The sequence below is a fragment of the Mirounga angustirostris genome, unplaced genomic scaffold, assembly GCF_029215605.1.
Source record: "Mirounga angustirostris isolate CCGP_5_RB_7025 unplaced genomic scaffold, mMirAng1.0.hap1 SCAF_7, whole genome shotgun sequence".
Taxonomy (NCBI): Eukaryota; Metazoa; Chordata; class Mammalia; order Carnivora; family Phocidae; genus Mirounga; species Mirounga angustirostris.
The window spans coordinates 80452127-80464202 of NW_026991715.1; the positions used below are offsets into that span (position 1 = coordinate 80452127).

Here is a 12076-nt window from a genome sequence, read left to right on the forward strand (position 1 = left end):
GGATATCTACTACAAAGGTATTATTTAAAATATTCTTAATATATAAGCCATACCCACTGTTTGACATCATTGGTCACAGAAGTCCAGTAATAATTGGATTCCACTAGAGTAAGGGTCCTGGATATGCCATGATGAGCTCCAGTGTCATTTTCATGGCATTCTCTTAAGACTTTCTTTTTTTCTTCTTCTGAAACAATTACCAAACGATTTTGTTTTCTGTCTTTTCCAACATAAAACAGCTTTTTTTCTGGAATAAATAATAACAAAAAGACATGACTGCAATTTTTAGAGATCAGTATAATTTTAAGATAATCTAATCAAAGCCTTATCATCAAACCATTATGGTTTTTAAAAATCTTTTTCCCCCCTAAGATAGAATATTTATATGTAAGGCATCCATACAACCTGAAAGGTCCTCAGCTGTTATGCTTACTTGATATGTAGGAGGATCACTAGTTGCTATAATTTTGTAGCTATCTATACCAGTGGAGCTAGTTTGTTCACCAAAACATGTGATAACTATAGGAGTATGAAATTATCTTTCTATGGGAGTACTCAAACTGGAAAAATACTTGCAGGCATCTCCTAAAAATGGCATGAATTAGCAGATGAATTATGTACAGATAAGCAACTTCTGGAACAGAATTTTCCAAAATAGTGTTTCACCATAACTTACATTTTTGTAAGCAACCACACTGTTAAGTTTTTCTAGATTTGAACAGGAGGTGAGATTTGTAAAGCAGGAAAGTAAGAGAACCTTAATCCTTAAGACCGTTCTCTGTTTTCCTTTGGAGGGCACCTGAGAAGAAGCCACAGCTGGAAAGCAACTGAGGTAGGGAAAGAATCACTATCTCTCCAGTGTGGATGAGGTAGCTATTCAAACTCCAAAATACAGCACTAAGTTACGAATGTGTTTAATTAAGCCTATGCTGAGTGAAACATTCCTTCCTTCAATTAGAAGGTAAGCAACTTAAGGGCAGGAACCTTATGTGCCTTATTCATCAGAGTATTAGGCCTAAAATGTGACTGACACACAGTAGGAACTTGGAAAACATTTGTTGCATAAATGTTTAAATAAATAAATGAATGAATGAATCATAACTTTACTAAGAGGTAATAGGTGTACTTATGAAGTATAAAGGAGTTATAGGAAGGGATATACACAGAGAGATATGAGGAGGTATTTATATATTATTTTAAAGGTTTCTTGAACTGCTTTTCAGGAAGCATGATTTTATACCTAGAGGCAAAACTCCCATTAATTAATAGCACCAATATTCATTTAGTTGTCTGGTGATCTAACTTCTGGCTTATTTCATCGCAAACTTCTCTTCCCTTTTAAGGAAGAGGAGAAAGAAGGAAAAATTACCATAATCTTTCAACATAAATTTTCTATCGCCTTTCAAATATTTAATCCATTCAGGGAGATTAGGTATCCAAAAATGAATGTGATCCTGAAAATATCTGATGGCGGGGAGACCACAGAAATAAATATGGTAAAAAGTTAACGTCAACATTTTCATATCAGCATCAAATAAGCTCTTCATCGATAGTGACATAAGTGCTAGGAAATGCCATTAAAGTAGGAACTACCTGAGGAAAAGAGCATGAGAGGTTAATTTAGGTGAGTGTTTTTTTTTTTTTTTTCATGGTATCATTTTCTGTCTATGATTTAAAATGCCCTTTTCATGCTTACTGGCATTCAGTTAGTTCACTGTGATTTTTATTTTGCTTTTGACTGAGTGGCATCATCAATTACATCGATAATTGTTAAGCAACAAGTTACCGCAGAAAATTCTCAGTATTCCACAAAGAACACATGGAAAAGCATCTATATTAACTCTACACTTGGGGCATAAAGGTTACCTTTGTTTCTTTTCTTTCTTTTTTTTTTTTTTTTGAGAGAGAGAGAGCGGGTTGGGGAGAGGGGGAGAGGTTAGTGGGAGAGGGAGAGAGAATCTTAAACAGGCTCCACACCCAGCCCAGAGCCCGACACCCAGCTCCATCTCAGGACCCTGAGATCATGACCTGAGCCAAAATCAAGAGTCGGATGCTTAACCAACTGTGCCACCCAGGCACCCCAGTGTTACCTTTGAAGATAAATTTTTTTGCTGCTCTTCTTATGCCACTTCTTTCACTTGGTAGTGTAGTTGGATGATATTCACCAGTTCGTTTATAATATGCAATCTGTTTAAGATGAAGGTCACCATTTTTTCCACTACGGACCATCATGAAACTAGGTAAAAGATATTTAAAGATATAATTTAAATGATAAATAAGCTCATTCAGTTGCTATTTCAGTTCAGGCTTCTGTCATATTTCTGCTTACATATCAATTGAACATTCCCAGAATATTATCTGTGATGGAGATAAATATAGTACAGAAAAGGAACTGTGTGATGTATATGAACTAAAATATTCAAAAGCTATTTTTGAGATATATCATGACACATTATCTTGTCTCTTTCCATGTGAAAAGAAATGCTGAAAATTTTCCACATACTGGGAAAAAACAAAATAAATAACTACACTTTAAAAAGTTTTGTGTAAAGTCTCTCACTACCATCAGTTGAAATGTTACTTACATAGAATGGTTCTGTTATGTGACATTTAAATACATGGTAGGTTATAAAGGGGAGAAACAGTTTTTTTTCCTTCCAAATACATTCATGGTCATTGCAAAATGCAAAAAAAAAAAGTCCAAGTAATTTATGAAAAAGATCTATTTTGGAAATGTTTAAACGATAAATGACAGAGATGATATTTAGCTATGCTAGATCTCATATACTCTTCTGAACTACATATAAGCTGCTTTTTCTTGAATAGAAATGATTTTTGGTCCTGTACATATTTTCTCTATATTATAAAGAAAACTCTGGCCGCATTGGCGAAAACAAAACAAAACAAAATAAAATTTGTCTATTTTAGACCATAAATTATATGGGAAACCATTAAGTTAAAAAGAAAAAAAGCCCCTTTCATTCATATTTTTAGGTGAAAGAAACTATTCTGTGCAGATTATTCTGTTTGCCACCACCCCCACCCATCCAGATCAATTTTTGGCCTTTCTTTCCCTGCTACTGTGCCCTAGGAGACTGACCCTTGAAAACTGCATTTATAGTTTTCTGATTAGGCTTGTCCAGTGGGAGGTACCAGGAGGCAAATCAGAACGCAGAAGAGGTCAGGATATTTATTTCCCAGGTCCTTCCTTAATTGAGGCTGCAACCCTCTACAACTACAGCTCCTCTTGAGTAGCCCATCTTCCATGTCTTTAGTTCTCACTGGAAGTTTGTAACATTATTTCTTCTTTTTGCTAATTCAGGGGCACTATTCCATCATTATTCCCTACTGTTACTAATCTCCAGGGACCACGTTGATTTCTTTGACCCTGTTCTTTGGTCTTTAAATAAGAACTTAATTTTCTTCAAATTTCCAGGGAATGTATCTTCTGTTTCCTTTTTTTTTTTTTTTTTTTTAAGATTTTATTTATTTGAGAGAGAGCAAGAGAGAGCATGAGCAGGGGGGTGGGGGTGGAGAGGGAGAAGCAGGCTCCCCGCTGGGCAGGGAGCCCAACTCATGATCCCGGAACCCTGGGATCATGACCTGAGCCGAAGGCAGATGCTTAACTGACAGAGTCACCCAGGTGTCCCTATCCCCTATCTTCTGTTTCCTACCAGGACTCTGACCCAAATGCCTAAAATTTTTAATTTCTAAAAACAATATTGATGTTTACTGATCACTAGAAGATCTAGGGATGAGGCTACAAGAGAGTATTACTGCAGAGGGAATGTTTAGAATAAAAAAGAATAGACTGTGCCTAGGAACCTATGGCTTAAATAGCCTATTAAGTCTCTTCCCCTATGATACAGCACTTTCCACATTCAATAACCATCTTTCTGATCTTTTTATAACTTCCAGTGAGGATATCAGTACATTTATAATATCTCTTGGGTCAGCACAGTGCAAGCTATTTTATGGGATATATAAAGATCTCTTAAACAGGACACAAAAAACACTATTCTTAGAAGAAGAAAAATTATAACAAATTGCACTTCATCAAAATCACAACCTATTCAAGAGACATCTTTAAGGAAAGAAAAAGGTAATCACAGACTGGCAGAAGATATCTTTAATATATATATATATCTAACAAAGGACTCATACGCAGCATATATAAACAACTACAAATCAAAAAGAAAATGATAAAAACCCAACTTAAAAAATGGGAGTAAAATCTTACACGGCACTTCAAAAAAAAAAAAAAATACCCAAATGGTTAATAAGCAAGTGAAAATCAACATCATTACTCCAAAAAGCAAATTAAAAAGTCATAATTTTTGTAACTACACACTATCAAAAAGGGTAAAATTAAAAACACAGACAACGCCAGCTGTAAGGACGGGTAACAAATGAAACACACATGGTGGGAGTGCAAAAGGCTACCGCTACCTTGGAAAATTGAGTTTCTTCTAACTAAACACTTGTCTACCCTAAGGACTTGACAAATCTACTTTCAAGTTTATACCTCAGTGAAATGAATACATGACTATCAAAAGATGTGTACAAAAATGTTCACAAATTTTTTGTAGTCATAATAACCCCTAACTGGAAATAGTAAAGGCATCGAGAGATTTTACTATGTATATACTCAGACCTTGTCCTGTGGCCCTGTTTTCAAGTTCCATGATGCTCTACCTCTTAGTTCTTTTCAAACTGTCTTTGGTGAAGTACACCATTCCCCCTGACCCCCACCACCCACCCAATCTGTCACAGAAGACCTCTTGATGGCTTTACTTTAATGTCATCTTCATTATGGTTTTTCCCCTGCCAAATGATTCTATGGCAAACTTCCACACTTCATCAATTTTCATTTTAGGAAAACTTGCGTGGTATCAAGTAGGGATACAGACTCTACAGACTACCTAACCATTTGCCTGCTTGTCACTCTAGCTCTGTATTAAACCTCCTCAACTCTTAAAACAAACCAACAAGCAAAAATCGTTTATCCTATTTTCGACTCCAGGGTACACTGACTCAAGCTCTTCCAAGTCCACGGGAGAGAAAAAACTGTCCTTTCTCATTTCTTTTTTAAGATTTTATTTATTTATTTGACAGAGAGAGAGAGAGACAGCGAGATAGGGAACACAAGCAGGGGGAATGGGAGAGGGAGAAGCAGGCTTCCTGCTGAGCAGGGAGCCCGATGTGAGGCTCGATCCCAGGACCCTGGGATCATGACCTGAGCCGAAGGCAGACGCTTAACAACTGAGCCACCCAGGCACCCCTCTCATTTTATTTCTTAAAGATTTTATCTTTAAGTAATCTCTACACCCAACATGGGACTGAAACCCACAACACCCAGATCAAGAGTCACATGCCCCACTCACAGAGCCAGCCAGGCACCCTGCCATTTCTCATTTTAGATTAAATCGCTAGGGTCTATATTCTGTAAAATATATGACCCCAAATTATTATTTTCTGTGAAGGGCTTTTGGAACCAACAATGTTCTAAACCATCTAAAAGAAAACCTTGAAACGTCAAATCCTAGACAGCAGCTGAGCATGGTTATCTGGAGGAAGAAGTGATTTAACAAATAAGATAAAATCCTTTATTGCCTCCCTTTCAGAGATCAGTAAAGGTTGCAAAACCTGAAGAACCTTAAAAAGACAAGGCCGTTTCAGGCCTATAAAAAGCCTCCAGGAGCAAAACACTAAACTCTTATACCTTAGTGCTCGCTTCGGCAGCACATATACTAAACTCTTACACCTTAGACAAAATACAGGTCCCATAACACATAGGGGTATGGGTAATTGTTACTGGTAGAAAAAACCTGGCTATTGGACAACATGAATGTCTCCCTAAACCACACTGATGTCCATTATTTTGTCCTTATACTTAAAAACTTCTTTTAAGTTCCCCCAACTGCCCCCTCCAATTCTCTAGGGTGTCTTAGTCCATTTGGGGTGCTATAACAATATACCATAGACTGGGTTGCTTATTAACAACAAACATTTATTTCTCACAGTTCTAGAGGTAAAAAGTCCAAACACAAGCTGGCAGATTCACTGTCTGGTCAAAGTTTGCTTCCTGGTTCACAGATTACCTCTTTGCTTTGTCTTCACATAACAGAAGGTGCTGGAGAGCTGACCTCTCTTTTAAAAGGGCACTAATTCCGGGGCGCCTGGGTGGCTCAGTCTGTTAAGTATCTGACTCTTGATCTCAGCTAAGGTCTTGATCTCAGGGCTGTGAGTTCAAGCCTCACATTGGGCTCCATGATGGGCATGGAGACTACTTTAAAAAACAACAACAATGAAGGGCGCTAATTCCATTCTTGATGGCTGCATCCTCATGACCTCATCCCTTTTCAAAGGCATCACCTCTAAATACCATCACACTGGTGGTTATGATTTCAACATACAGATTTGTGGGGGGCGGGGGGGTGTGAGGGGAGGGACACACAAACATTCAGTATATAGCACTGGGGATACCAGAAAACCTTTTCTCTAATTACTCAATATAAGATGAAGCCCTCAGTACATTCAAGAATCTGTGCTATGAGGATACTCTTGGCTCTCCTACCTAAAATACATGAACAAAGATTAATGTTCAGTAAAGTCTATTCACTGAAATTAACCTCTCCACTTTCAAACCCTTAACTTTTAAAGAACTGAAAATACATCAAAATAGAATAATTCACTCTCCTCAGAGCAAGCCCATAGTACAAAAGGTCAAGGAGTAGAAGAAATCAATAAACAACATTTTGGAGACTGAGTTCTTTGAGGTTTTCGGCTTTTTGTTTTTTTGGTCATCATTAAGGTAGAGTGGACTCTTCTAATGGTGGAAGACATAAAAATCAGAAAATTTCTACATATTTTCATATTTCACAAGTGTGTTATATAAGGGTCAGCTGTCTTAGTAAAGAAGAGAACATTAAAGGGGTGATCATTTGTTTGACACATTTACCTTGAATCTTAATTTAAACTATTCATTGTCCTAAGCACATTTTTATCTTCCAAATGAATTATTAGAGTAGACACTATTAGACTGCTCCTGGCCATCTCCACTGCTTACAAAGTCTGAACTACTTAGCCAAGCCTCTACAACCTGGCAAGAAACAAGCCTTACAGTTTCTCCTCTCTCTTCTTTATATACCTTTGTCCACATCCCAACCATTCTCTGTACCTTGGTTTATGTCACCATTTCCCCTGTGAATGGTTTATCCTTCCAATTCTATCTTATCAAATCCTTTTTTAAAAAGATTTTATTTATTTATGAGAGAGAGAGAAGCAGACTCCCTGCTGAGCAGGAAGCCCGACTCGGGGCTCAATCCCTGGACTCAGCTATCATGACCTGAGTAGAAGGCAGACGCTTAACCAACTGAGCCACCCAGACGCCCCTATCTGGTTAAGTCTTAACCAGTTTTCAAAATAAATCTCTAGCACCTCACTGAAGCAAGCCTTCCATGATATCTGAATCTGAAGTGATCTCAACCTCTCCTGACTTTCTCTGTACCGTTGTAGAACTTCCTATGTTTTACTCTCTCCTACAGTTAGGCCTTTCATCCATATAACTTTTTATTTGTTCATTCATTTACCAAGTCCTTAAATCCTTATATGCACTAGGTTATGGGAATACAAAGTTAAATAAAAAAAAAATCAAAAATCTTTTGTTCTTTCATTTTTTTAAAAGATTTATTTATTTATTTGAGACAGAGAGGGAGAGCACGAGTGGGGGGGGAGGGGCAGAGGGAAAGACTCTCAAGCAGAAACCCCCTCAGCATGAAGCCCATTGCTGGAGCTTGATCTCATGACTCCGAGATCATGACCTGAGCTGAAATCAAGAGTCAGATGCTTAATCAACTGCACCACACAGGCACCCCCAAAAACTTTTGTTCTTTTAAAGGCAATTTTAAGAAAGCGAAAAGAACAATCACAGCTGGAAGAAATGTCTGCAGTACACAAATATAATAAAAAACTTGTTTTCAGAACTTTAAAGAACTCTTATTTTTTTCAAGTTTTTATTTAAATTCTAGTTAGTTAAAATACATGGTAAAATTGGTTTCAGGTGTAGAATTTAGTAATTCATCACTTACATATAACACCCAGTGCTCATCGCAAGTGTGCTCCTTAATACCCCCATCACCTATTTAGCCCATCCCCTGCCCACCTCCCTCCACCAACCTTCAGTTTGTTCTCTATAGTTAAGAGTCTCTTATGGTTTGCTTCCCTCTCTTTTTTTTCTTCCCCTATGTTCATCTGTTTTGTTTCTTAAATTCCACATCCCAGTGAAATATGGTATTTGTCTTTCTCTAAGTGACTTATTTGACCTAGTATAATATTCGAGCTCCATCCCCATCATGGCAAAGAATTTGTAAAGAATTCTTAAATCTCAACAATAAGGTACAAATAATCCAATTTAAAAAATGGGCAAAAGATTTGAACAGACCTTTCATCAAAGAAAATATGATTTGCAAATAACAACATGAAAACATGCTCAACACAATGAGACATTTAAAAATGCAAATAAAAACTAAAATACTGCTATACATCCATCAAAAAGGCAAAAAAACAACAAAAAAGAAACAAAACCTAACAATGTAAGTACTACCAAGGATACAGAGCCTTGCTGGTGAGAATACAAAATGGAACAAACATGCTGGAAAACAGTTTTAACTCAAGAGAAATGAAAGTATATATCCACACAAAATGTGTATGTGACTGTTTCTAGAAGCTTTATTCCCAGCTGAAATCTGAAAACAAACCAAATGTTCATCAACTGGTGAGTGGATAAACAAATTATGGTAGATCCATATGGTGAAATACTACTCAGCACTGATAAGGAACTAAAAATATACTTAACAATCGGGATAAATCTTAAAAATCATAATGATTTTTATGCTAAATGAAAAAAGTCAGACACAAAAGGCTACACACTATATGCTATTATTTAAATGACATCTGAAAAAGCCAAAACTACAGGGACAGGGAACAATTTCTTTTAATTAAAGGAGAATTTTTTAATTAACTGCAAAGGCAATTTTTAAGAACTGCAAACATTTATACAATGCTTTACTGTGATGATCCTCACAACATCCTATGAAGTATGCACTAGCTGTATATCCACTTTATAAGAAAATAGAGTTTCAGAGAGATTACCCAATTTGCTCAAAGCAACACAGTGAGTGGAGGCACTGACATTTGAACCTTGTTTTCTGGGGCTTCAAATTTTGTTGGCTTTTTCCCCCTGCTACACTAATAACTTCATTATTGTCAACCTCAGATTTCATAAGACTTGGTTGAGGCCTCTGCTAGTTAAGTTATAAAATGATTTTGTAATTAATAATTCAGATTACATATGAGAAGTGACAAAGTTATTAATTTTTAATGTTTACATCATTTCACATAGTTTGGGACACAGTGGACATTCACATATTTGTGAATGAGCAAAGAATTATTTGCCTTTTCTCACAGGAAAGATAGCAGTGAATTAAAAAAAAGAGCACGTTTCAAACGTAATTGCTATTTCACTTAGGAAAACATTACTTCACTTATATATACACACACATACACACACATATATATATATATACAGGGCACTATACGTAGGGTGTGTCTAAGAAGTCATGGCTTTTAGGAGTCAAAATTTCTGGTGTATGAGTTACTTAAGCTTCAGTATCCACATTTGAAAAAAGAAAATAATACTTATCCCTCCTTTTCCATAAATATCAGGATCAATGAGATTAAGGATTTGAAAAGTCTTTTGCAAATGGTAATTCAATATATAATTACTGTTAAAATATTTATTGTTATCATTCATATCAAGCTGTTCAAAGTAATAGAAAACACTTTCCTTTCTCAAAACCTTTATCTACAAGGAAAAAGATTTTATTTTATTTTATTTATTTTTTTTTTTTTAAAGATTTTATTTATTTATTTGAGAGAGAGAGAGAATGAGAGAGAACACATGAGGGGGGATAGGGTCAGAGGGCAAAGCAGACTCCCTGCCGAGCAGGGAGCCCGATGCGGGACTCGATCCCGGGACTCCAGGATCACGACCTGAGCCGAAGGCAGTCGCTTAACCAACTGAGCCACCCAGGCGCCCTACAAGGAAAAAGATTTTAAAATCTCATTTTCACTAATGGTGATTAATGTTTTATGGTAATGTTTATGTTTTACTGCTAACCAGGAAACCCAGAAGACTCAAGAGTTGTATACTTTATAATGAGTTTATAGTCTAATGTGGTTCAGAAGCTTAAATACATGAGAAAAATCAGTTCACAAAAAGGAAAATCATCCTCCAAATCAAAAATTTGCTGCTAATATTTGGCATTTATATATGGGAATAATTTAAAGAACCAGTAGTTTTTTTCTTTTCAAAATACACTCACCATTTGATCCCTAAAAACCATCTGAGTAGTATGAGAAAAAAGCTTTAAGCTGTAATATTAGAACAAACATAAATAAAATATCTTCCTATAACCAAATATTAAACAAAAGTATTATTTACAAGGGAGAATTAAGTGACTTATGTTACCAAAATGAAGATTAAGCCTTCTTTAAATAGTTCTTATTTTTAAAAATTTGTGTTAAAATAAGTACTTGCGTATTAAAATATGTAGGGATGAGAAGAGGAGGTGAAGGTGGCTGATTACAACTTCTAATTTTGCAAGAGGAACTGTCAGGTTCAAATTTAGTTGAACTTTAACACTAGGTCCCTAATACAACGTCAAATAAAATCAATAAGTATTGTGTAAATATTTATTGCTTAATTCATTTAATTTTATCTTGTGTATGCAAGAAGTAAGGCAGTTAAGTAGCACTTTAAATAAAATGAGAATTGGACAAAACCCATCAAGGCCAACAACTCTCCAAAAAGTTGTAATATGCATGTGTTCCAGCTTAAAAACTTAAATTTTGCAATATTTCAATAAACATATTAACTTGTGATCAGAACTTTTACTTCTGAATTAGTCTACTTTAATCTCTGAAAAAAAAGACGAGCACAATTTTATATAATGTCTAAGACTGGGAAATCTAATTACACCAGAACACTTCTAATCGGCTTCACTTCAACCTACAAATTCGCTTAACAAAAATGCCTTCATCTCCATACGCATACATATAAAGCCACATATGATACATGAATTTCCATTTTGAAAATTATTTCTCTACTTTGGCTCAGAAACGCTCATTTAAGGAAAAACCACACTGAGGTAGTGTTTTCCTTTAAAACTACCGGACAAGGGGGCACCTGGGTGGCTCAGTTGGTTGAGCGACTGCCTTCGGCTCAGGTCATGATCCCGGAGCCCCGGGATCGAGTCCCGCATCCGGCTCCCTGCTCGGCGGGGAGTCTGCTTCTCCCTCTGACCCTCCTCCCTCTCATGCTCTCTATCTCTCATTCTCTCTCTCGCAAATAAATAAAATCTTAAAAAAAATAAATAAATAAATAAAACAAAAAACTACCGGACAAGATTCTCCCTTGAACTCGCGATTCTCCCCGCCACAGGCGGTTTTAATTTGGGGCAAAAGGGTAATATTCTAGATTAAATGACAACTATGGTAAAGTAAGTGGGAGAATTCTTTAGCGGCGGTCAACTTTTGAACCTGCTCGCGGTCTCGGACGCTACTTTAACTATCAGAGAGCATTTCCCGGGAGTTTTAATGGCTCGTTAATCAACTCTTAGGGCAAGGTCCAGCTAAACTTAGCATGATCAGGAAAACGATCTCAAGTAAAACTCGGTTACACAGACGAAGCACCTCCCCACGCCCGACTCCAGAACTCGCCCCTTTTCGACTCAGCCGGCGCGGGACACCGCAACGCCCAAGCAAGGCCCTCTAGCCCCAAGAGCGCCTGCGCACTCTCCACAGTCAATTAAAACCGTCCTTAAACCAGTCGATGCAATGGTTTTGAAATTACTGTCAGGTGATGCCTCACTTTAAAAATCACTAGATATAACAAAGCACACCGGAACGACCACTCACCGAAAGTGGTCCTAAACGCAAACGACAGGGTCTAAGCTTCCTCTCGCGACTTATCTGGTGCTGCCGGAAACGGAACTACCGGTGTCTTCAAGAGGGG

At 36.9% G+C, this 12076-nt stretch overlaps 1 protein-coding gene across 10 annotated transcripts in view; it reads right to left on the minus strand.

Moving 5' to 3' along the window:
• GIN1 (gypsy retrotransposon integrase 1) overlaps positions 1–12064 on the minus strand; it is an 85131-nt gene extending 73067 nt beyond the window's left edge. For 7 of the 10 annotated variants that reach the window (XM_064596434.1, XM_064596435.1, XM_064596432.1 and 4 more), the window contains exons 1-3: positions 11980–12063; positions 2091–2236; positions 54–247 (exon numbers count right to left, since the gene is read on the minus strand). In XM_064596434.1, coding sequence (XP_064452504.1) covers positions 54–247; positions 2091–2232 — 336 coding nt within the window. In that variant the 5' untranslated portion in view covers positions 2233–2236; positions 11980–12063. Of the gene's footprint in view, positions 1–53; positions 248–2090; positions 2237–11979 lie in introns of all 10 variants that reach the window. The other 3 variants (XM_064596440.1, XM_064596438.1, XM_064596439.1) reach the window with 1 other exon arrangement.
• Between the last annotated feature and the right edge of the window lie 12 nt (positions 12065–12076).